This window comes from Anas platyrhynchos, chromosome W, assembly GCF_047663525.1.
Source record: "Anas platyrhynchos isolate ZD024472 breed Pekin duck chromosome W, IASCAAS_PekinDuck_T2T, whole genome shotgun sequence".
NCBI classification, from domain to species: domain Eukaryota; kingdom Metazoa; phylum Chordata; class Aves; order Anseriformes; family Anatidae; genus Anas; species Anas platyrhynchos.
Genome location: NC_092620.1, coordinates 14,887,443 through 14,914,431, shown reverse-complemented (window position 1 = coordinate 14,914,431; position 26,989 = coordinate 14,887,443). Strand labels below are relative to the sequence as shown.

The following is a 26,989-nucleotide window of genomic DNA, read 5'->3' as shown; positions in this document are numbered from 1 at the left end:
GGAAGGTTAGTTTCTTCAGTTGTTGATGGTTCTTGTAGGTGGAACTTCTTGCATGGTCTCCTGGGAAGTTCTTATGAACCATACTTGGCATATCCTTGGATTAGCTTTCATTCAAATTCTATTAGTGATTTGAAAGATAAAATATAGATACGCTAACAAAATTTGAAAGAAGCATTTTTGGGCTGTATGCTTGAAAATAATTGGGAAGTACAGAAAGATAGTAAACAGAAAACACAAAACTTGGAAAATGTGGCTTAGCTATAATCAACCTTCTATCAAGAAAACAGCTTAAAGTAGATGATCATTTTGAGGACTCTTTAAAGCCTACTTATCTGTGATGCTATTTCGTTATAGATACTATAGGGAGGGGGAGTGCACTTGATATGTTTCTGAAGCCTTCAGCATACAGAATACTTCAGGAATAATTGGAAAAGCTGTAGACTGATGTAGATGTTTTTATGAAAAGTGTTGCTTTTTTGTACGAGTTACTAGCATTTCTGGAAAAAAGTTAATAAAATACTGATAAAATTCAAATACAACTTGAGAATTTAGTTAAGGTATATTGTTTTGCATAATCATTTTTAAAAAATGGTTTAGGGTTATATAGATCATATTGTTTACTGCTGAGGAAAGTCTTCTCCTTCCACTTTTCTCCAAAAAAGCTAAGATATCATTTTTCTAATTCTGTATGAAGAGAATTGAATGGTGTGATCACCTCATCTTGCTTCTGAGGGCCAGGATTAGCATACTTCATTAGGGGGACTATCTACGTAATGGCAGAACTAAGTGTTAAGGCTACTAATGGAGGAAATAAAAATCCACCAACTTGTCAGTGAAGTCGTAACTTAACTTCCCAGGACACTGGCAATTAAGGGAATAGAAAGGAGAGAGGGTTTTCTACCAACTCTTAATCATCTTTTTTATGTCACTGTAGGAGGGATGTTTGCTGGATTCATCCATAACTTTACCAATACAGGAAAAACATCCCTTTAATGCTTCTCACAGCAACAAGATTATGTTAAATCACAATGTTAACTTTCCTTAATGATTATACTGTTCAATGTATTGTTCACAGCTGGAACCTTCTGCACCTAGGAGGATGTTGACGATGCCTGAAGCATTTTCAATACCAGTAGCTTTTGTTATCACGGGCTGTCTGCTATACACAGGAAGAAGTCATGTCTCAAACTTGAAGAAAGACGCTATTAGAAATGAGAAAACACTAAAAGAACCATTTCTCCTCTGAAAACTTGAGCTGCAGAAAACAGGGTAGAAACTAACGTGTAGTTAGTAGTTGCATGTTTATAGTACATACTGTTTCATCAAAGCAATGAGTGAATGGTAAGCAGGTCTGAAAGAATATGCAGTAAAAGACAAAAATGTCTTTTTATACATAAACAAGAAAAGGAGGACTGAAGAGAATCTCCATCCTTTACTGGATGCAGGGGGAAACGAGATAGGAAATGAGGAGAAGGATGACGTACTTAATGTCTTCTTTGCCTAAGTCTTTAGTAGTAAGGCTAATTGATCTTGGGGTACCTAGCCCTCTGAGCTGGAAGACAGAGACAGGGAGCAAAATGAAGCCCTTTCAAGGGGAAATTGTTAGCAATCTACTACACCACTTGAACACACCCAAATCTATGGGGCCAGATGGGATCCACCGAAGGGTGCTGAAGGAGCTGGCAGAAGTGCTCACCAGGCCGCTTTCCATCATTTATCAGCAGTCCTGGCTAACCGGGAATGTCCCAGTTGACTGGAGGTTGGTGAATGTGATGCCAATCTGCAAGAAAGGTAGGAAGGAGGATCTTGGGAATTACAGGCCTGTCAGTCTGACCCCAGTGCCAGGGAAGGTCATGGAGCAGATCATCTTGAATGCCATCATGTGGTATGTATAGGGCAACCAGGTGATCAGACCCAGTCAGCACAGGTTTCTAAAAGGTAGGTCCTGCTTGACTGACTTGATCTCCTATGACAAGGTGACCCGCTTAGTGGATGAGGGAATGGCTGTGGATATTGTTTACTTGGACTTCAGCAAAGCTTTTTACACTGCTTCCCACAGCATTCCCCTGGAAAAACAGGCAGCTCATGGATGGACGGGTGTAGTGTTTGCTGTTTAAAAAGCTGTCTGGGTGGCCAGGCACAAAGGGTTGTTGTGAATGAAGTTAAATCCAATTGTTGTCTGGTCACAAGTGATGTTCCCCAGGGCTCAGTATTGGGTCCAGTTTTGTTTAGTATCTTTATTGATCATCTTGATGAGGGGATTTAATAAGTTTGTGGACAACCCTTAATAAGGTTGACACCCTTTAACAAGTTTAATAAGTGGACAATACCAAGTTAGGCTTGAGTGTTGATCTGGTGGAGGGTAGGAAGGCTATGCAGAGGGATCTGTATAGGCAAGATAGATGGGTCATGTACAGTTGTATGGCATTCAACAAGGCTAAATGTCAGGTGCTATGCTTGGGTCATTAAAAACCCCATGCAGCAGCACAAGCTTTGGGAAGAGAGGCTGGAAAGCTGCCATGCAGAAAAGGACCTGGGGGTGTTAGTCAACAACTGGCTAAACATGAGTCAGCAGTGTGGCCAAGAAGGCCAATGTCATCCTGGCCTGCATCAGAAATAGTGTGACCAGTAAGACTAAGGAAGTGATTATCCCCTTCTACTTGGTACTGGTGAGACTGCACCTTGAGCACTGTGTTCAGTTTTGGGTCCCTCACTACAAGAAAGATATTGAGTTGTTGGAAGGCGTTTGGAGAAGAGCAGTGAAGCTGGTGAAGGGACTAGAAACCAAGAGGTTGTATTGGGTCTGGCTGGAATGTTAACTTTCCCAGCAGCAGCCCATACAGTGCCGTACTCTGTACTTGTAGCTGGAACAGCAGTGGTATCACACCAGTGTTGTGTCTGCTGCTGAGCAGCAGTGGCACAGTATTAGGCCTTTCTCTAACCCTCCTAGGGGGTGGGCAAAAGGTGAGGAGAGAAACATCACTAGGGCAGCTGGCCTAAACCAATCAAAGGGATATTCCATACCATGTGATGTCACACTCAGCAATAAAAGGTGGAAACAGGAAGAAGAGGGGAGGGGTGGGCTCTCGTTTGGAAGACGTCGGTCCTCCTCTCGAACACCGGCTGTGTGCGTTGAGGCCTTGCTTCAAGGACGTGGTCAATCATCGCTCATTTGTGGGAAGTAGAGAGTAATTTCTTTCCTCTGCACTTCCATATAGCCTTCATTTATTTTGTTTGTTTGTTTTCCTCCCTTCTTTTTATTTTCCTTTTTTCCCCTCCCTTTCCCCTTTCCCTTTTTATTTTCCCCTTAGTTAAATTGTTAGTTCATGGTAGTCTTTATTTAATTATTATAATTATTTCCCTTTAATTAAATTATCCTTATCTCAACCCGTGAGTTGTTCTTTGCTTTACTTCTCCCCCTCCTCATCTAAAGGAGGGGGAGTGAGAGAGCGGTTGTGGGGTTTAGCTGCCCAGTACGGTAAAACCACCACAGAGGTCCGAGGGAACTAGGGTTGTTTAGTCTGGAGAAAAGGAGGCTGAGGAGAGATCTTGTTACTCTCTGCAACTACCTGAAAGGACGTCATAGTGAGGTGGATATCGGTCTCTTTTCTTAGATGACAAGTGATAGAATGCAAGGATGCAGCAGGAGAGGTTTGGATTAGATGTCAGAAAGAAATTCTTCCTGGAAGGAGTGATTAGGCACTGGAACAGGCTGCCTGGGGAAGTGGTGGAGTTGCCATCCCTGAAGTTATTTAAGAGATGTGTGGATGTGGCACTTAAGGACATGGTTTAGTGGTGGACTTGGTAGTGTTAGGTGATGGTTAGACTTGATGACCTAAAGGGTCTTTTCCCACCTAAATAATTCTATGACATTATTGCTTCTCCATAGAAGGGAGACTCTGTCTATGTTTATTCCTCTTTCACAAAAACAAACAACCCCACCCCCTCCAAAACAACAACAACAAAAAAACACACCACTGCTGTGTACTTGTGTGGTAGTTTTACTCGGGTGGGCAGCCGAGCTCCACCACAACCGCTCTCTCACTCCCCCTCTCCTCAAAGAGGAAGGGGGAGAAAATACAACACAGAGAACTCAAGGTTTGAAATGGGAAAGGGAATGGGAAAAAAAAGAAACAAAAGAAACAATAAGTCCGCGTGGAAGCACAGAGAGAAAGAAATAAATTATTCTCTACTTCCCATCAATGAGCAATGTTCGGCTATGTCCTGGGAAGCAGGGCCTCAAAACGCATAGTGGTTGTTCAGGAGGAACAGACCCTCCCCAACGAGAGCCCCCCCTTTTATTGCTGAGTGTGACATCAGGTGTTATGGAATATCCCTTTGCTGGGGCAGCTGACCTAAACCAACCAATGTCCCCTCCCCATCACTTGCCCACCCCCAGCCTGCTGGCTCTTGGGGGCTTAGGAGTCCTGATGCTGTGCCAGCACTACGCAGCAATAGACACAACACTGGAGTGATATCAGTGCTGTTCCAGCTATGAGTGCAGAGCACAGCACTGTGTGGGCTGCTTCAGGGAAAGGTGACTCCATCCCAGACAGACCCAACACAACTTGGGACAGGAATGAATTTCCTTTCTGCAGTCTACAACTGATGGTGTTGATGAATTTACTGGCTTTAACTACAAGATAGGAAAACTTGTTTGCTCTTTCTCTAGAAATGTTGGTGATTATTCATTTTGTAGATCTTGAAACTGTCATAGAATCATAGAATATCCTGAGTTGGAAGGGACCCTTAAGGATCATCAAGTCCAACTCTTGACACCGCACAGGTCTACCCAAAAGTTCAGACCATGTGACTAAGTGCACAGTCCAATCTCTTCTTAAATTCAGACAGGCTCAGTGCAGTGACCACTTCCCTGGGGAGCCTGTTCCAGTGTGCAACCACCCTCTCTGTGAAGAACCCCCTCCTTATGTCAAGCCTAAATTTCCCCTGCCTCAGCTTAACCCCGTTCCCGCGGGTCCTGTCGCTGGTATTAATGGAGAAAAGGTCTCCTGCCTCTCGACACCCCCTTACGAGGAAGTTGTAGACTGTCAATTGCTTAATGTATGTGAAGCAATTATATACTAATATTTTAACTTGTTTTCAGCTGTACTAGGTGAAGTTATTTGTGGTTGTAGAGCCTGTTTCACCTTTCAGATTCGTAAGGTAAAATGCTCACCTGAATAGGTATAGTTCTTTCTCTTTTGCTGTAAACAGTTGTGTATGCATGGAGGATACATGTACTTTCATTCTAATCATTTTTTGTTTTCATTGGTTTTCTTACTGTGTGTTAGCTGCCGAACAGGGAGGAAAACCAACCATTCTCTGTTGCATATTCACTTATCAAGGGGAGAAAGGCTGGCATGGTTAGGGCTAATAAAGTGATTTTTAGGTTACTGGGCAGAACTTTGTTTCTCAATAGTCTTAATTCATTTTAGTCCATTTACAGAACTTGCTGGCAAAACTGTTTGTTTTTAAATGGAGTCAAATTTTAAAAAATCTCATGTTATGACTTTTATTTTGTTCTTAATGGTTAGTAATATAAGATTAAATAATAATTAAACTATAAGTTGTTGGGCTTCACCTACTGCAATGAAAAGACTTGCTCTGGCTTAAAGTACAAAGGAAATAGTTTGACAGTAGTTCGGAAATTTAATTGTTATGAGAGATCACCAGGTGGAAGGAAAGAAGGGACCACTGATTCTAAAACTGGGAAGAAGCATATTTCCTATAACAGAATTGATACACCGGTGTCTAGGAGCTGGTCAAAATCTGGATTGCTCCAAAATTAAGGATGAAAAATGGTATCCTATTTCAAAGTTAATGCAGCATGCTAGGTGGATGCTATAGCAGGTAGGAAATACTTCTAGCTTCTAAGGAAGGCATTGTAGAATCCTTTGGTATGGGGAGAAAACAAAAATAGAGCTGTGAATCTGTCCGTGGTTCTGGTTATGCTGAAAGATACTTTGTATTTATTTATTTTTTTTGTTTGCAATTGCTTTCAAATGCCCAAGATGAGATGTTAAGACTTGCATTTCTCATTATAGATGTATGTTTTAAGCTATTCAGAGTGATGATCGGAGGGCTGGAACACCTCTCTCAGCCTGTCTTTATAGGAGAGGTGTTGGGGTTGTTCAGCCTGGAGAAGAGAAGGCTCTAGGGAGACCTTATAGCAGTCTTTGAGTACTTAAAGGGGACCTACAAGGAAGTGTGAGAGGGATGCTTTATTAGGGAGTATAGTGACAGGACAAAGGGGTAACAGCTTTAAACTAAAAGAGTGGAGATTTAGGTTAGATGTGAGGAAGACGTTCATTTCTCTTCCGGTGGTGAGACACTGGAACAGGTTGCCCAGAGAGGTTGTGGATGCCCCATCCCTGGAAGTGTACAAGGCCAGGTTGGATGGGGCTTTGAGCAACCTGGTCTAGTGGGAGGTATACCTCCCTATGGCAGGGGGGTTGGAACTGAAAGATCCCTAACGTTCCTTGCACCCCAAACCATTCTATGATTTTGCCACAGTGCAGCAGCCCAGATGGGTTTCACAGAATCACAGAATGGTTGATGTTGAAAGGGATGTTTTCCCAGAGACTAGTGCATGAAATGGGATGTGATATACCCATTCAATGCAGTGTTCTTTAGCCCAGATGTCTATGAGGTTGTTTAGGAAATGAGTCCTGTTGTCTGATTCAGTTCTTTCTGGGGTGTCATGTCACCATAAGATTTGCTTTTCAAGGTCTGGGATAGTGTTTTGGGTGGTGGTATAGGATATATTTACAGCCATATGACGATTGTTTCCGCCACTGTATGTGGCGCTTGTTGCGTGTTTTTGGGAGTGTGATGTAATCAATCTGCCAGGCCTCCTCCCTGTATTTATATTTCAGCCATCATCTACCATACCATAGAGACTTTAACTGTTTGGCTTGCTTGACTGCAGCGCACGTTTAGCATGCATGGATAATCTGTGCAATACTGTCCACAGTCAAGTCTACCCCTTGATCACAAGCCCATCAATATGTTCCATCTCTTCCTTGATGCCCTGAGGTGTTGGTCCACTGAACTATAAATAATTCACCCTTATGTTGCCAGCCCAGATCCACCTGAGCTACTTAGAATCAAAGAACAGGTTGGGTTGGAAGGGACCTTAAGGATCATCTAGGTCCAACCCCTCTGCCATGGGCAGGGATGCCACCCACTAGACCAAGTTGCCTAGGGCCTTGTCCAACTTAGTCTTGAATACTTCCAGGGATGGGGCATCTACAACCTCTCTGGGCAACCCGTTCTGGTGCCTCACCACCCTCTGAGTGAAAAACTTTCTCCTAATATCTAACCTGAATCTCCCATGTTTTAGTTTAAAACCATTCCCCCTATCATTGTCTGCCTGAGAAAGAATTTTCTTTCCATCTTTTTTTTTTTTTTATAAGCCCTCTTCTAGTACTGAAAAGCTGCAATGAGGACTCCCTGGAGCTTTCTCTTCTTTAGGCTGAACATCCTCAGCTCTCTGTCTCTGTATAGGAGAGAAGGATTATAGGTCAGGATTATAGGGAGGGCAGGGACAGGGGACATTATAGTGAATGCCCCCTGTCCCTGCTCTCCCTGTAATCCTGACCCTTAAACTGTCAGCTCCTCAGCCATCCCCAGGCAGAGCTCCATGCACTCCAGCTGCTTGTTGACATAAAGGACAATGCCCCCCTCCTAATCTCCCCTGTCTGTCCTTCCCAGAGAGTCTGTATACTTCCATACTAACAGTCCAGTCATGGGAGCTGTCCCACCATGTCTCTGTAATGCCAACGAGGTCATAGTCCTGCAGGCGTGCGTAGTCTCTAACTCCTCCCGTTTATTCCCCATGCTACCTGTGTTAGCATATGTGGTGGTTTTACTCAGGTGGGCAGCCGAGCTCCACCACAACTGCTCTCTCACTCCCTCTCTCTTCAAAGAGGAAGGGGGAGAAAATACAACGCAGAAAACTCGAGGTTTGAGATGAGAAAGGTTTAATGAAAGGGAATGGGGAGGGGAAAAAAAAGAAACAAAAGAAACAATGAGTCCGTGCGGAAGCACAGAGAGAGGGGAAAAAAAATGATTCTCTACTGATGCTGTGCCAGTACTATGCAGCAATAGACACAACACTGGAGTGATATCAGTGCCGTTCCAGCTACGAGTGCAGAGCACAGCACTGTGTGGGCTGCTTCAGGGAAAGGTGACTCCATCCCAGACAGACCCTGTTTATTCCCCATGCTATCTGTGTTAGCATAGAGTTTGGCCTTCCTTTGTGCTGTTCATCAGGTGCTCTCCTGATGACCCATGACCCTTCTCCAGGCTCTGGGCATCTATCACTGACACTGGCATCAAGCTGGGAGGAGCAGGATGGATTGAGGTTCCCCTCCTCCAGCAACTCTTGTTTAAAGCCCTCCTCACCAGCTCAGCAAGCCTATGACCAAAGATGCTCTTCCCCTTCTCTGATAGGTGGATCCCATCAGCTTCCAGCAGACCAGCTTTTCCGTAGAGAGTCCCATGGTCTAAATAGATGAACCCCTGTCTGTGACACCAGTCCTGCATCCATCTGTTGATTTGCCAGATTCAACTGGCCCTTTCAATCCCCTCCGCTTTGACCAGGAGGTCTGATGAAAAAACTACCTGCGCTCCTGAGTCCTTTACTGCTGCTCCCAGGGCTCTGTAATCCCTCTTGACACGCCTCAGATTGCTCCTGGTTGCATCACTGGTGCCTATGTGAAAGAGCAGCAGTGGATAATAGTCCTTAGGCTGTACAAGGCTTGGCAATCTCTTGGTAACATCGCTGACACGAGCCCCTGGTAAGCAGCAGACTTCTCTCAAGAGTGGATCGTGTCAGCAGATGGGTGCTTCTGTACCTCTCAGAAGAGAATCTCCTACTACTATCACCCATTACCTTTTCTTATTTGGACTAGTTGTTATGCAGGGAGCAGACTGGGCTGCCTTACTCAGCTCCACCCTCCCTGCAATGGGTCTTTCATTTTCAGTATGCAGAGGGGTGAAGAGGTTCTGTAAAGGCACCTAAGACTCTGGGGGAAGACTCTTCCTCCTGCTGGTCCTTGTTGTTGACAGCTGCTATTCTCCACTGTTATTGATCCCCCTCCCTTCTGTGAGCCTCAGTGAGGGAGTTTTGGGCTGTTTGGCCCAAAACAGTACCGGTCTCAAGACAGACCCCTGAGGGACACCACTTGTCAATGCATCCACATGGATATAGAGCCGTTGTAAGATTTTAAACCAGAAGGGATACTGGGCTGGGAGGGCTGAGGGAATCTGTGTTGTGGTTTAATCTGGCAGGCAGCTAAACACCATGCATTTTACTTTGTCCCTCCCCCAATGCGGGTTTGGGCAGAGAATGGGGGGGGGTGGAAAATGATGAAAAGGGTTGAGAAAAGACAGTTTAATAGCACAGAAGAGGAAGAAAAAAAGAGAATATATGAAGGCAGTGATGCACAACACCACCAGCTGAGCCATGCCTAGTCTGCCAAGGAACAGAGGCTGCCTCAACACCTCCCCCAGTTTTATTGTTCAGCGTGATGTCTTATTATACGGAATATTCCCTTGGCCAGTTTGGGTCAGCTGTCCTGGTTCTTTCCACTCCCAGTTTCTTAGGTGAGGTGCCAAGTCTCCTCATTGGCAGGGTGATATGAGAAGCTGAAAAGTCCTTGAATTAGTATAAGAACTGCTCTGCAACAACTAAAACATGACATTATTGTCATTGTGAATCCACAACACAGCACCATACTAGCTACTAGGAAGAAAATGAAATCTATCCCAACTGAAACCAGGACAGTATCCACCCCTTATTCTCTATCATTTGCATCATGCTTGGGTCCTACACTTTCGACTACATCCCAATTAATTATCGTCTGCTTTTCCCGTCTTTTGATATATGTATACAGATATAATTCCCTTAGACTATGGGCCATACCTCTAGAATGTCCAGTGAGTTTGTTTACTCCCTGACTTTGGGCTCCATCTATCATCATGGTTCTTCAGGGTAGGTGAGATGGGTTGTGGTGTTGGATTGCTGCATGCTGAAGCCAGCTCTAGTTACGTCATCACTGCACTTTTCCGGTTCTGTAAAAATTAATTTTACGTTACTCTGTGTGACTCGTAGTGTAATACCATTGATATAGCAGATGGAATCATAGAATCATTAGGGTTGTAAAAGACCTCCAAGCTTATCTGGTCCAACCATCCCCCTACCACCAATATCACCCACTAAATCATGACCCTAAGCACCATGCCCAACCTTTCCTTAAACGCCCCCAGGGGCTCTACCACCTCCCTGGGTAACCCATTCCAATGCCTGACTACTCTTTCTGAGAAAAAATGTCTACTAATTTCCAACCTAAACCTCCCCTGGTGCAACTTGAGGTCGTTCCTTCTTGTCCTATCGCTAGTTATCTGCAAGAAGAGACTGACCCCCCAGCTTCCCCACAACTTCCTTTCTGGTAGTTGTAGAAAAAAGCAATAAGGTCTACCCTGAGCCTCCTCTTCAGACTAAAGAAACCCAGGTCCCTCAGCCGCTCCTCATAGGACTTGTGTTCCAGACCCTTCACCAGCTTTGTAGCCCTTCTCTGGACACATTCCAGGGCCTTGATGTCCTGGTGTTCTGGGCACACTGCTGGCTCATGTTCAGGCGAACATTGACCAACGCCCTCAGATCCTTTTCCTCTGCACAGCTTTTGAGCTACTGTGCCCCAAGCCTATAGTGTTGCATGGGGTTGTTGTGGCCAAAGTGCAGGACCTGGCAATTAGCTATGTTGAACCTCATCTCATTGGCCTCTGCCCATCGATTCAACCTGTCCAGGTCCCTCTGCAGGGCCTTCTACCCTCCCACAGATCGATGCCTCCCCCCAACTTGGTGTCATGTGACAACTTAGTGAGGGTGCACTCAGTTCCATTGTACCAATCATCAATGAAGATATTAAAGATGATGGGCCCCAATACTGACCCCTGGGGAACACCACTCATGACTGGTCGCCAGCTGGGTTTCATTCTATTCACCGCCACTAGTCTCTGGTCCTTGCCGTCCAGCCAATTTTTAACCCAGCAAAGAGTGTACCTGCCCAAGCCATGGGCTGCCAGCTTTTCCAGGAGAATACTGTGGAAGACCGTGTCAACGGCTTTGCTCAAGTCTAAGTAGACTACGTGAACAGCCTTTCCCTCATCCACCATGCAGGTCACCCAGTCATAGAAGGAGATGAGGTTGGTCAGGCAGGACTTCCTTTTTGTGAACCTATGCTGACTGGACCTGATCCTCTGATTGTCCTGCACATGCTGTGTGATTGCATTCAAAATGACCTGTCCCATCACCTTTCCTGGCCCTGAGGTCATGATGACAGACCTGTAGTTCCCCAGGTCTTCCTTACGACCCTTCTTATAGATAGGCATCACATTAGCAAGTCTACAGTCATCCAGGACCTCTCTGGATGACCATGACTGCTGATAGATGATGTAAAGCAGCTCGGCAATCACATCCACCAACTCCCTCAGCACCCTCGGTTGGATAACAAAGTTGAACAATTGAAGTGCAATGTGCTGTATGTGGGTTGGGGCAATCTCAGACATGAGAACAGACTGGGAAAAGAATTCATTGAGAGCAGCCCTGCAGAGAAGAACTTGGGGGTTCTGGTGGATGAAAAGCTGGACACGAGCCAGCAGTGAGCTCTTGCAGCCTAGAAGGCCAGCTGCATCCTGGGCTGAATCAAAAGAGGAGTGGCCAGCAGGTCAAGGGAGGTGATTGTCCCCCTCTACTCTGTCCTTGAGAAGACCCACTTGGAGTACTGCATCCAGGTCTGGAGCCCCCAGCACAAGAAGGATGTCGATCTGTTAGAACGGGTCCAGAGGAGGGCCACAAAGATGATCAAGGGGCTGGAGCACCTCTCCTACGAAGAAAGGCTGAGAGAGCTGGGACTGTTCAGCCTAAAGAAGAGAAGGCTCCAGGATGACCTCATTGCAACATTTCAGTAATTAAAGGTGGCTTATAAAAAAAGATGGAGAGAGACTTTACTCAGGCAGAAAATGACAGGACAAGGGGGAATAATTTTAAACTAAAAGAGGGGAGATTTTGATTAGAGGTTAGGAGAAAATTCTTCACTCAGAGGGTGGTGAGGCACTGGAATAGGTTGCCCAGAGAAGTTTATGCCCCATCCTTGGAAGTGTTCAAGGCCAGGTTGGATGGGGCTTTGAGCAACTTGGTCTAGTGTGTGGCATCCCTGCCCACGGAAGGGGGATTGGAGCTAGATGATCTTTGAGGTTCCTTCTAACCCAAGCCATTTTATGATTCTATGAAATTCTTATGACCGTGAATGTCTAAAATGTTAGTTTTAGAAATTTAGAAATATCTTCTAAATATCACTAAATCTTTTGAAAACCTTCAAATTAAATACTTGCTTAAACTAGAAACACCAGAAACTCTCATTTTATTTTCTTTTTGTCTCTATTGCTCTTTATTCCTAGTAATGTTTCTCTACATTGCTCTAATACTCCTAGGAGTTAGTGTATGTGATTCACAGAAGAATTAGCAAAGCGTCGAAGTGTTAGTAAAAGCGATTTTCAGCATACCTCAGCTCGTACCATACCATAAAGCATATCCTTGTATATTCATTCCTTTGGTAAGACATGAACGCCTTTTCCCACAGCTGGGTCAGTAGTTAGGGGCATTCCTCTGTTTTTGACCCTTTTGTCAAAATTGACAGCAGGTTCCGAAGCTGCTGTTTTGTTTTTTTTTGTTTGTTTGTTTGTTTTTTGCAGGAAGAATGGCTGAAAACACGACAGACACCAGTATGGTCAGATCATGCTCTCTCTTTATTACCCGAATAGCCTGACTTTTATAGTAAATTTAACAGGGGCGGATAGTGTCTCACACAAGATTATTGGTCAAAAGCACTCAGACAAACAACTGCAAGAAAACAACCCTCTTGTGATTAGCAGTCACGTAGATCTCGTCCTTGAACCCAGCTGCTGGCAACAATTTTTTTTTTTTAAATTCCTCAATTGGGCGATGTGGGAACATTGTCATGGGAACTTCTCGTAGTTGTCCTGGTAGCTTGGTTTACTCAGATGAAGCAAGTCATGGCCTCCTTGCTGTTTCAAAAATCCCTCAACAGTTTTTGTTCTTTAAAAAAGTGAAAGGGAGAAGGCCACCACTGACTGACAAATTACAAAGAATATGTTTACAGCAATCGGATTTCTTAAGGAAACTAGGCTAAAAGGATGAACTGACCTAGCCTGTTGTTTTAGCTATGTGCAGCATTGAAATTAATGGATTAATTAGGAGAAATGTTTGCAGTCCAGAAACATTAGTCTGAAATAGTTGATCTGTAATTCTTCAACTTTTTAGGTGATAACAAATGTATGTAACTTAATTCTTGGAAAAGACTTTAAAACATCCTTGCATCTCTCTCTAATCTAGACAAATGTGATGATTAAACGATTTAGATTCCTGAAACTGTGTTTCAAATCACTGATGATTTCTTGTAGATCTTCTATAAACTAATTACTTAAATTGGTAGCTTGAATGTTGCAGTGGAATATGTGGGTTTTGTACCTTTTAAGTGTTAGGATATTATTCTACCTTTTTTTAAACATATCTGTAAGAGAAGTAATTCTGCTATGTGGGTGTGAAGCTTTTTTTGTTGTTGTTGTTGAGAAAAAACAAACAAACAACAACAACAACAAAAAACAAAGCAAAACAAACAAACAAAAACCTTCCATTTGTTAGAACAAATGGAAGTAGGTGGCTTCTGCTTTACCTCTGGTCAAGGTAATGCAGTTTCTTCTACTTTTAGGTGGGGTTTCTAAAGTAGTAGTCATTCTTCCCTCTTCCCTGTACTAAGGTAAGTGATTTTTAAGAACTTTTTTTCTTTGTGTGTCTGTGGATGACTTTGATCTGATACAGAACTTGCACTTTGAATGTGAGGAAAAGTATCAGCCTTAATATTTGGCTGTCTTCTTGCATACCTGCCCTCTGATTGCAGAATATGTCCAGAATAACAATACAAAGGGACTTCTCATGGAGCATGAACAAACAAATATCTTAAATTCAGTATCTGTCTTAACTGAGTCTCAAATCAGGCTATGCTTTGTTTTGTTTTTCAGAGTAACATAATTGAAAGTGCTTCTCCTATATTTGAGGAAGAACAAATTGCTGTTTGGATGGTGGATTAATAAGTAGTTGCCGTATTACAAGAGTAAGAAGATATTTGGGGATTTGGGAAGAACTGGATTTTCACCCTAGTTCAGCAGCTTTGCTGCTCACTTAAACACAGATGAATGAAGACCCCATTTGGAAAATCACCAGGTCAGCGGTCCAGAGCTGATGCAGGTGAGGTGTTATTGAATTTGTTTTCATTGTTTGTTGATTGTTTTTTAGTAGGTAAAATATATTCTTAATATATAAGAAAATCTATAAAATAATGGCTTTATGAAGCTGTTACTGTTTCCTTATGTTTTTTTTTTTTTCTGCTTGTTTTTAAAGATAAGACTTTTATACTTTGATTATAGAAACTGTAGAATTGAAAGAATATACACAAATTTTAATTAAGCTGTACAGACTTACATATAAGAAATTGTACTGGTTTTGGCTGGGATAGAGTTTATTTTCTTCATAGTAGCTCATATGATGTTATATTTTGTAGTTGTGACCGAAATGGTGTTGATAACATACCAGTGTTTAAGCTATTGCTTAACAACACTTATGCAGCATCAAGGCCTTTTCTGCTTCTCATGTTGCCCTGTCAGCAAAGGAGGCTGGGGTTGCACAAGAAGTTGGGAGGGCACACAGCCAGGACAGCTGACCCAAACTTACCAAAGAGTTATTCCATACCATCTCATGTCATGCTCAGCAATAAAATCTGTGGGAAAGAAGGAGGAAGGGGGGGATGTTCAGAGTTGTGGTGTTTGTCTTCCCAGAAACTGTTACACATGATGAAGCCCTGCTTTCCTAGAAATGGCTAAACATCTACCTACCAAAGGGAAACTGAATTAATTCCTTATTTTGCTTTGCTTGCAAGTGCAGCTTTTGCTGTACCTGTTAAACTGTCTATCTCAACTCACGAATTTTCTCTTTTGATTTACCTTTGTGAATCTCTTCCCCATCCCACTATGTGTATGTGTGTGGGAGTGCGCAAGTAGCTGTGGTGCTTAGCTCGCTACCAGGGTTAATCTACAACTGAAATGCTTGTTAGTAGTCTATAATATCAAAGGTTTAGTATAACTGGAAGTTAACTAAAATTCTACAAAGGAGCTTGTGATATGACTAGAGTAACATTTTGCTCATCCTAGAAGTGCTTGAAAATAAACAGTAATGTATTCACCGTACATATTCACCACTGGAGGCCAGTAACTAGCGGAATACCCCAGGGGTCAATACTGGGTCCAGTCCTGTTCAACGTCTTCATTAATGATCAGGATGATGGGGCAGAGTATATCCTCATCAAGTTTGCTGATGACACAGAACGAAGGGGAGTGCCTGATATGCCAAAGGGTTGTGCCGTCATCCAGACTGACCTTGACAAGATGGAGAAATGGGCTGACAGGAACCTCATGCAGTTCAACAATGGGGAATGCAAAGTCCTGCACCTGGGGAGGAACAACCAGTACGTGCGGGGGGAGGGGTGTGTTACCCAGCTGGAAAACAGCCTGGCGGAAAAGGACCCGGGGGTCCTAGTGGACACCAAGTTGAACATGAGACAGCAACATGTCCTTGCCACAAAGAAGGCTAACGGTAGCCTGGTCTGCATGAGGCAAAGTATTGCCAGCGGGTCAACAGAGGTGCTCCTTCCCCTCTCCTCAGCACTGATGAGGCCACACCTGGAGCCCTATGTCCAGTTCTGGGCCCCCCAGACATAGACATCCTGGAAGGAGTCCAGTGTAGGGCCATGAGGATGAATAATGGACTGGAGCATCTCTCCTATGAGAGGCTGAGAGAGCTGGGACTGATCAGTCTGGAGAAGAGGAGGCTCTGGGGTGGGGGTAATCTCATCAATGTGTATAAATACCTGAAGGGACGGTGCAAAGAGCCAGACTTTTCATGGTTCCCCCATGCCAGGACAAGAAGCAATGGGCACAAACTGAGACATAGGAGGTTCCATCTGAACATCAAGAAGCGCTTCTTTACTGTGTGGGTGACTGAGCACTAGAACAGATTGCCTACAGGGGTTGTGGAGTCTTCCTCCTTGGAGATCTTAGATCTTCAAAAACTATCTGGACATGGTCCAGGGCAGCCTTCACTAGGTGTCCCTGCTTGAGCAGGGATGTTGGATTAGATGACCTCTAGAGGTCCCTTTCAACCTCAACCATTCTGTGATATAACTCGCTGTAAACTATTTAATCATTTTATAGAAGCTAATCAGGTAATAATTGTGAGAGCATCTCTCAAAATAACTTCAAGATTTTTCTAAATGTACATAAAGATCATTGCTACATTGTATGCTCCGTAAATTGAAATAATTAGTCAAAGATTTTTAAAGAATTATTTATTTGAAGAAACTGAAAATAGGAGTAACCACTCATAGATCATAGAATCATAAAATGGCTTGGGTTGGAAGGAACCTCAAAGATCATCGAGGTCCAACCCCCTGACCATGGCCAGGGATGCCACACACTAGATCAGGTTGCCCAAGGACTCATCTAACCTGGTCTTGAGCACCTCCAGGATGGCGCATCCACAACTTCTCTGGGCAACCTATTCCAGTGCCTCACCACCCTCTGAGTGAAGAATTTTCTCCTAAACTCTAATCAAAATCTCTCCTCTTTTAGTTTAAAATTATTCCCCCTTGTCCTGTCATTTTCTGCCTGAGTAAAGTCTCTCTCCATCTTTTTTTATAAGCCACCTTTAATTACTGAAATGTTGCAATGAGGTCATCCTGGAGCCTTCTCTTCTTTAGGCTGAACAGTCCCAGCTCTCTCAGCCTTTCTTCGTAGGAGAGGTGCTCCAGCCCCTTGATCATCTTTGTGGCCCTCCTCTGGACCCGTTCTAACAGATCGACATCCTTCTTGTGCTGGGGGCTCCAGACCTGGATGCAGTACTCCAAGTGGGTCTTCTCAAGGACAGAGTAGAGGGGGACAATCACCTCCCTTGACCTGCTGGCCACTCCTCTTTTGATTCAGCCCATAGACTTGTAGTTGTTTAGTTTCATCAGGAGGTCTCGAAACTGCTCTTCACTCAGTCCTTTATGACTTGTTAAATGTAGTGGGTTTATGTGGCAAGCTCTTGGTAGTAGGGGGCTGCAGGGTGGTTTCTGTGAGAAGAATCCAGAAGCTGCCCCATCTCATGTTAGATAAGGGACAGTTTCAGACGGTTCCAAAGGGACCTGCCGCTGCCCAGAGCTGAGCCAATAAACGATGCTATTTGTGCCTCTGTGAGAGCATTTTTAAGAAAGGGAAAAAACCTGCTGCAACAACAGCAGCTGGGAGAGTGAAGAGTGAGAAACAGCCCTGCAGACACCAAAGTCAGTGAAGAAGGACAGGGGAGGAGGTGTTCCAGGTCCCAGAGCTGAAGTTCCCTTGGCCTGTGGAGCAGGTTGTCCCCCTGCAGCCTGTGGTGTACCACAGTGGAGCAGGTTTCCACGCTGCAGCCTATGGAGGAGCCCACAGTGGAGCAGGTGGATCTGTTGAAGGAAGCTACAGCCTGTGGAGTACCCCCACTGGAGCAGACTCCGGGCCAGACCTGCCCATACGGAAGCGGATGATCTGGCAGGAGCTGCCACCCGTGGGGGACCCATGTTGGAGCAGTTTGCTCCTGAGGGATGGACCCTGTAGTACTGACCCATATTTGGAGCAGTTCTTGAAGAGCTGCTGCCTGTAGGAAGCCCAGACTAGATCAGTTCAGGAAAGATTACATCCCGTGGGAAGGGCCCCATATGGGGTCTCCAAAGTGCTACAGACTGACTGCAGTCTCCATTCTGCCATTCCCCTGCACCGCTCGGGAGGAGAAGGAGGACATAGAAACGGGTGGATGGGGGGAAGGTTGTTTTAGTTTGTTTTCTTTGTTTCACACTTCTCTAGCTTGTTAGTAATAGGTAATAAATTTCTCTAATCTTCCTGTGGTGAGTCTGTTTTGCCTGTGACGGTAATTGTTGACTGATCACCCTGTCCTTATCTCAGCCCTTGAGCCCTTCTCATCATATTTCCCCCTCCCCTTTCCCTTTGAGGAGGGGGAGTGAGAGAGCGGTTGTGATGGAGTTCAGGTGCCCAGCAGAGTAAAACCACCACAGTCCTCCTTGATACCACCAGAATATTTGTGGGAGGGGAATTTCTTTTGTAAGAGAAAAGAAAGGAGGCTTTGACACAGTACTTAATATCAGTATGGTCCACTTCTAAGCATTAGCTGGGTACTGCAAGAGTTCAAAGAATTTAGACATTAAAAGTTACCTTTACAAACCTAGAAGAATTTTGTCTAATCATTTGTAACATACAATGAACAAGAACATTACAGCAGATTTGAGGTGTCATAATATGGATTTTATGTAGAGAGTGAATTTTCTGACTGAAACTAGGTAATTTAACTTTACATGTTGAATAGAAAATTTCATTATTTGTCCTCTTGACTTAAAAAGCAACAAACCAGGGTTATTTTAGATGGTCACACTTTCCATTGCTATGTCATTACAGTTTATCCTATAATTTTGCACCTTCATTTTGTTCCATGAAAAATCATAATTGACACTCAGATTTCTTTAGATGCCTTTTTTGCTTTTTAATATCTATACACAACAATTAATATTTAGGCCTTTACTTTTTTCTTTATGAGGTTTGTTTAATTGTAACTGAGGAGTCCTTAATTTATGCTCCTGGCTGATTAATATATCACTTAATTTTTGATACACGCCTCCAAGTCATACACATTTGGTCACTCTCAACCCTCGACATAGTCTTTGCCTAGGCTTGGGTGCCACCAGCTTCCAACCTCTGGATATATGTTCTTGAAGAAGACAATTTCTGACCTTCTTGCTGTGGTTACTCCTTCTTCTGATCATATTTCATAGGCTGTGGGTAGTTGGCCTTTATTGATTTTTGAAAAAAATTATGCACTGATGGAATTATCTGCTGTATGTTTCTTAGTTATGGATGTATATTAGGAAGGAATGCACCAGGTAGCTATCATTAGGAGACTGAACAGCCCACTCTATAATGTTGAGTTGGGCTATCAAAAGCAAAACTAGGTGAAGTGACAGAGAGCTAGAATTAGAAATCCAGATTGGAAAGCAGTTTAAGTGATAACTCTTCTTTTAGAAGGAGATTTTAGTTACGTACCAGTGAAGGGATGTTGTTCCTCAGTTGCATGTTAATAAATTTGTTAGGGAAGAACTACTTCAAGTCCAGAAATTTGTCACTAAATCTTACCTATTCTATACATTAGAATTAATTGTGTGTCAGTGATGTTTGTGAACTTTTATAGACTTTTAAAGTGTTTGGGGTTTTGTTTCTTGGTTCTAATCAGGACTGTTAAGGATTTATCCTACTGGTGTTGAGATTTTCAGTTGAAAGCAAATACTTCATGTGATTACTGGATTGACAATATAATGGATTTGAAAATTATTAATGACATTAACAATGGGGCGAGTATGACATTTGCTAACTTTTGCATATTGTTAAAACAAAAATAACGCAAAGTCTTGTATGTTAATGGTAAGTAACTTTTAAACAAGATTTGCTGTGTTTTTAAAGAATCGTTGATGCAAATATTGTTTCATATATTTTTATGCTTCTCATTAATTTTCTTTTTTAAAGATTGGGGCCACGTCCCAGAAACTACATGAGCAGATAATTATTTTCATGAGAATTATATACTTTCACTACAAAATAATTTGATAAAAATCTTGTCTGTAAAATTGTCATAATTTAGGAGAAGAATATATATAAAGTTGGTATATTTTCTCCTATTCATTTTCCCTCCTAAAGATATGGTAAAAGCATGCAAATCACTTACCTTCTTCATTTATATTTCGTCTGTAGATCACGTAAAATTGTAAAATTATGGGACTCTAGATGACTTTGGCAATCATGCTCAGGCTGCAAAAAATCTGTAGGTATAGATGATCCAGTGGTTGTGTTAGCTGTTCATATGGCCTAACATGATTACTGTTACTGAATTAAATGCTTTACCAAAGCTTTTTGCAATTGAGTTTGATTTCATTCAATAGTAAAGACTTAGATGCAGTGGCTGCTTTGAAAAGGCTAGTTTTCCTCTGTTCTGTCTTCCTGCTTACAAAGGGAAAGGCTGTTATTTGCTGTCGACTAGGTGTAAGAGGAGAAAAATACATTTAATTAAAATATCCAGATTTTTGAAGTCTGCCTCTACTGGGAAACAGACAATAATTCCATCTTGAGAAATAAAGGATAACACTGAAGATGGAAAAATGAAGGAAAACCAAACTTGTTTCTTATTTATTTATAACAGTAGAGTGCATGCCTGCAGCCTCAATAATTTTGTTAAAATATAGAGCAGCTTTCTGGGATATAATTTGAGTAGCTGCTCCATGCGTGGCATTGTATCTGTGCTTCTAATTATTACATGGCACTTTCCAATAATAGGTGAATCCAGATTTTTTTTCATTAACATAATCTAATATAATTGTAAGTTAAGTTGTGATTATTCTTGTGTTTATATTTATATTTGGCCTTTTTGAGTATACTGATTAATTGTTTCATGCTGTAGAAATGTAAGATATGGTCCTTTACAGTCCTTCCTAGTTGTTATCGGTATTGTCCTTGTTGAATTAAGAAAAGAGATCCCACTCCTAGATGCAACTTGCTTAAAATTGTGGTGAAATCTTTTGGCAGAGTTGGGAATTTATTTTACTGATGTACTCCTGGTCTTCTTTCACAAACTCTTTAAGTTCACATTGGGCAATTTTAGGTGTGAATAAACACATCTGTGGAATTCTTAGGTCCCTCAAAATAATTTTAAAAGAGCCAGCAGATCAAGAATAATTCTTATGTGATTATATGGTGTTTCTGTAGCAGATTTTAAAATGTCCAGCTTTTGCTACCTCTCATAAAGAGAGTAGATATTCTGAGAAATAAGATGCTGAGGTGTGTTTTGAAGAGCCCATCTAATTTTGATGGACTGGATGGAGATTGCCATCTGACATGACAAAAATAAAAATATTGCTAGTAGCTTTCTCTTATCCTTCTTCCTATTCTCTTCTCCTCCTCCCCCCCCCCCCCAGTTGAAACATGTATACTCTCTTTAGTGTCCACATCCACAAATGATGTTTATTTTATTTCTGTCTTGTCTTACCCTTTTTCTTTCTCTGTGAGAGTAAGGTAGAAGCATTTAGAAACATGGCTCCTAGTTTTGTAGTTGAATTTAATGGTCTATTTTAAGGCTCCATCAGGCAAAATTAATTCAGGCTCAAAAAACACAGACCAACTGACAAGTAAATGCTTTTGTTCTTGACTGGGTGTTAGAGTTTGTACTGACTTTTTATTATGAAAAATATTTATTTTTGTAGTCATAAAAGATTGAGACAAACATTTTCTCTTTCTTCAGATCTATCAAATTTTGAGTCTCGCTGTTTATTACAAACAAGCATAAAACAAATACAATCACTATTTATGGGGTGTCTTTTTGTTGTTTTTTCTTGTTGTGTGGCAGTCACCCCATACAACTTAGTTGTATAGAGTTTATTTTGAATGTTGTCTAAAACATGGAATTTAATGGAGTGTTCTAGTTAGAACAATAGCATTTGTCATTCCATAGTCAGAAGAAGGTAAAGGATGTGAACTTGAATCCGTTCAATGACATTCATGTTACATAGAACTGGATAACTCTCCATTATTAGGTCTTTTGGGTTTCTAGTCAGACTTTTTGTGATATCTTTTTTTTTTTTTTTTTTAATTTTTAGCTAATAGTTCCTATAAACAGCCCTCATAAAGGGAAATTCTGTTTACTTGGTCTTTTAATAGTCAAAAATTGCAAATAGGATCTTTACTGTAGCTATTAGCATAGAAGGCCTCATTTCTGAAAACTTAAAATTCCACCTGCCATTAAAACTGGAGATGCATCTTTCCATGGATTCAGTACAAACTTGAGTGTTGGAAACATAAAGTGTAGTCTTATTTTAATTCTGCCATTTCTGTCACATGATTTACATCCTCTTTATTTCTCCATCTGAAAATCCAAAGATTAAAATATTTATGAAAACATTTAAGGTTAACGGCGTTTTCGGTGCTTGACTCATGTGACATTACTAGTAATATAAAAGTTAATTTTCAAAATACGTATGCTCAAGCTATGCTTGGAACATGCACATAATGTTAAAGAATTCGTTTATTTGGATCTGTAGAGAAACTCAATTAAGTGTTTCTCCATAGGTGTGAATTTAAGCATCCATAGATGAAATTCTGAACATGTTTCTATATATACATGAGGTGTTTTTATTATTATTATTATTATTATTGGCAGACATAAGTCCAACACTCTTTGACTGGGTTCTTTTAGATATTTTAGATATTCCATATGTAGAGATCTTAATGTTTAATACTAACTGTTGTCGTTTAACCCCAGTAGGCAGCTAAGCATCACACAGTTGCTTGCTCCCTTCCACCCCTTCCCCAGTTGGATGAGGGGAAGAGAATCAGAAGGTCAAAATTGAGAAAACTTGTGGGTTAAGATAAAGACAGTTTAATAAGGAAACAAACAAACAAACAAAAACCACAAAGGAACAAAAAACAAGTGATGCAAAATGCAATTGTTCATCATCAGCTGACCAATGCCCAGCCAGAACCTGAACGATGGCAGCACCCCCCTGGCTAACTCCCCCCAGTTTTATTGTTGAGCATGACATCATATGGTATGGAATATCCCTTTGGCCAGTTTGGGTCAGTTGTCCTGGCTGTGTCCCTCCCAGCTTCTTGTGCATATCCATCCCTAGCCTACTTGCTGGCAGGGCAATGTGAGTAATGGAAAAGACCTTGACTCAGTGTAAGAACTGCTTAGCATCAGTGTGTTAACACTATTTTCATTACAAATTCAAAACATAGTACCAAATGAGCTACTAGGAAGAAAATTAACTCTATCCTAACCAAACCAGCACACCAACTTTACTTTTTTGAAGTTATTTGACACTACACGGGACTTTGATTTAGCAGAATGAAATAGCAGTTTACTTCAATCACAGTACAAATAAAAATTATGCTTAGCAGAGTACAGTAGTTGCAATATGCAGTTGAATCATAATACGAATGCGATTCTTGTTGCTGGTCTTCATCATGACTCTGGCCGTCCCCAGTTGCTAGGAAGGAATACATGGGTTGAAACTGGCTTAAGCCTGTTGCTCTCTTCAAAGTTCTTTCTGTTTTTTTTTTTTTTTTTTTTTTTTTTTTTTTTTTTTTTGTACAGTTTTTATACTGTATGTTCTATACTGAGTTTTTTATACTCAGTTTGGCTGAGCCACATATAGCCCTACCCATTCTGGTCTGGCTAACTCTGGAAGACATGTATTTGCACGTATTTATTTATTTTAATTAAGCAGGGGACAGTTACACAGCCAATTGATTCCCTCAACTATTGTAGCTATTTATCTAGAACAAAGACTATCTCCCATCTCTTTTGTGTTTTAATTTTTTTAAAACGCTTGTGGTCAGTCACTCTACTTCTTTACTTAGGCAGTGAATATGTACTCATGAAGTTATCCCCTCAGAACCTTCTTCCATTCTAGGAGTTCATTGATCAATCACAACATGAAGTGTTTAAGTTTTTTACATTTTGACTTCAAAAAGAGAACTTTTCTGTAAGATACCTTTTTGGCATTGTGTATAAACACATTTTTCAATAATTTCATTATTTATATTGTAGGTCATGCAGGAGTCTCTGCCAGCATGATGAAGAAAAGAACTTCCCACAAGTAAGTTGCTAATATTTTTACTAAAGAATAGTTCTCAATAACTGGAATTTCCATTCTAGAAATATATCTGTATTGTTCCAGTCACTTTGCTCTTGAAAATCATGTGGAGTAGTATTCAGCCAGTGTATGTGTGTAGAGTCAGACTTAAATTCTTTTGGGAGGGAGGTGGGAAAGGATACACCATTGGTGGAGTTCTAAATATTGTTTTGAATGTTACTCTGAGAGAAATTATCCTGTGAATACAATTTTGTAATTTACTCTGGAATTCAGATGCAAGAGATTGCAAGCCAGAAATTGAGTACATGTACTCTAGGATTTGTTACAGCTTTAGTTTTCGAAAAGGATTTTTCACTTTTTTTTTTTTTTTTAATAAAGAACAAACTGAAGCACTTCTTATAGAAGGCTGCTATTTGTGTGTGAAGGATACTTGCTTATCCTATACATTCATGGCACATATTATTCTCTCTACTACATTTTGAAATAGTAGCAGCTAAATGATGAGTATGAGAATACAGAGGTAATAGCTTGGACATGTTTGACATTAGTGTCTAACAGCTAGATGTTGCAACTGGCTCAATGTCTAGTTGGAGAACTAAAAATAAGCTGGGGAAAGGTGAAATATTAAGATACTGCTACTTATATTTTAATTATGAATTACTATAGTGGTGCTATACGACATGCATCAATACAAAGCAATTTGTCTGGCAGGAATATCTTCTATGATTAACATATTTGAATTAGTATTAAGTGTTTCCCAGACACAACACATGATGCTCTGCTGTAATCCCTTTCACCAACTCTTCACTATTCACTCTTGTCTATCTCTTTACAAGGCAAAGATAAACATTTATTTGTTTAGAGACAGGTAGAGTTGGTTAAAACTTAATTTCTCTTGTTCTTTTTCAACCGCTCAGAGAAAGGAGTGTATGATGGGAAGACTATCAGAGGTGGGTTGCCTTTTGTACTTGAGGGTGGCTAGATTTGTCTTTATTGCTCTGTTGATATACACTTATTCAAATAGCTAAATAGGTTGTATATTTGTTAGCATAAAGGCTTTTATTGGGGCATATTAATTTGTGATCCTATGTCACATGATTTTGAGGCATTTAATTTAAACACCCAACTGAGTTTTATGTTAATTTAGCCTAATCTGTTTTAGAATTGTTTAGTAAAGGTTTTATTTTGTACCAAACCAAGATGACTTTTTGTGTGCTGCTCACTGACTTCTCTAAGAATGAGAGACTAGTATAGAGTTGTTTATACTTGATATTCATTACTTAAATTTTTGAAATGAACAGGTAACAGTAAGTAGTGCTGTAGACATGTTTATACTAAACAAGTGGGATATGAATGCCTATGTAAAAATGTATGCTGATGCTACTCTGAGCTGTTATAGCCAACCATGAATTAGTAATGCATACTTTATAGTTGATTTAGTTATGATGACTCTTACATTCCTCATTTAAAGGAAAAAGAGGAACAAGTCTACTGGCATTTGAAGGCCATAGGGCCTTCAAAAACTTCTAAACTAGGTTCAGAAAGTTCACAGGGAAGGGAGGAGCCAAGTGTATGGAACAGGGGAACTCAGGAAGTGATAAAATGAGCTGTGTGGATTAGTTTTCTGAACTCTTCTTAACTAATATGTTAGTTAACCATTGACCCTTTTACTGACTCTTTTGGAAGGGGTTCCCATGGTTATAGGTCAGCTGCAAAAGATCAGTTCTTACGTGAGCTCTGTCAATGTCAATAGGTAGTGATGAATATGAAGCCGACCCTATTGTCAGATCAGTCAGTAGTCTCTTAGCTTTTATCCTTTCAACTACCACTGAATTTATCCCTTGTGAATTTCACACTTATTGTGGCAGGTTGTACTTGGCTAAGGGCCAAACTCCCATCCATCTGTTCACTCCCCCTCCTCAGCAGGGCAGGGGTGGAAAATAGGATGACAAAGCTCATGGGTCAAGATAAAAAGGAGGTTGCTTACCAATTACCATTGCAGGCAAAAGAGGCTTGAGTTAGTTAGGGAAAATTGAGTTAGGGAAAATTATTTTATTGCCAATTAAAATGGATTTGAATTGTAAGAAACAAACATTAAAATAATACCTTTCCTTTCCCATGATCAACTTCACTCCAGACTCCTCTACCCTCTCTTCCTCCTCAAAGCAGCACAGGGAATTGGGGAGGGGTATTTATAGCCAGTACATAAGGATTGCTCTCTGCTATTCCTTCCCCCCGTACTTTTCCCCTGCACTGGCATGGGTTCTCTACAGGCCACAGTTCCTGTCAGGAAATATCCGACTGCTCCAGCATGAGTCCTCCACGGACTACAGTGTGGATATCTGCTCTGGTGCCATAGAACACCTCCTTTCTGAAACTTGGTGTTCTCTTTGCTCTCTCCCTCTCTCTCCCCCCTCCCCACCCCCCTCGCATGCTCCCGCTCTCTCCCTACACCCCTCCCCCTTCTCTGCCTGTCCAGCCTTTTTTGCGCTTTCTTTTATGTTTTCACAAAGGCATCACCAACTTTGCTGATTGGCTCAACTTTGGCTTGTGGTGGAGATGTTGCCAAGCCAGCTGGAACCAGTTGCATCTGTCACAGGGCAGCCACTGAACTCTTCTCACTTGAGGCCATCCCAGTGTCCTAAGAAAATGAATTTCAGAAGTGAATAATGGTTTTTGAAGGAGTACAGAAACTAATTTAAAACTGCTCCCTCAAGTAATGTGTCTCATATTGAGGAAAAAACATTTATAAAAATTATCTGATCACACAATCCCCCTATCAGTGATGTTATTGATAGTCTATAGTATTGAGACAGGGAACGAGATAAAGGATGTTGATTCCTAGGTCTTAGCTAGCACAATTGTATGTTAACGACCCCAAAGATAAGGGAGTAAAAGACTGTGTGCATAGATAATGGAACCAGACAGAACTGGCTTGACTGCTGATGTCTGTCAAAGAAAGTAAGGGTCAGGAATTTAGAAGACTCCTGGCCTTCATCAAGAGACCACCAGAGTACACCGGATGACTACCCTAGGACTCCAGTATGCATGCGAATAGGGGCAGTGTTATATATGGAACTTAGTTCCAAAGTGAGTGCGGAGGTCTTCTAACCACGGTTTCAATCTCCTGT

General features: G+C 41.6%; 1 protein-coding gene across 6 annotated transcripts in view; it reads left to right on the top strand.

The window, feature by feature from the left end:
- LOC101799270 (spindlin-Z) overlaps positions 1-26,989 on the top strand; it is a 60,107-nt gene that overhangs the window by 13,817 nt on the left and 19,301 nt on the right. For 5 of the 6 annotated variants that reach the window (XM_027447788.3, XM_027447791.3, XM_038169506.2 and 2 more), the window contains 2 exons: positions 14,107-14,332; positions 23,813-23,861. In XM_027447788.3, coding sequence (XP_027303589.1) covers positions 14,281-14,332; positions 23,813-23,861 — 101 coding nt within the window. In that variant the 5' untranslated portion in view covers positions 14,107-14,280. Of the gene's footprint in view, positions 1-13,822; positions 13,845-14,106; positions 14,333-23,812; positions 23,862-26,989 lie in introns of those variants that run through there. The other variant, XM_072030493.1, reaches the window with a different exon arrangement.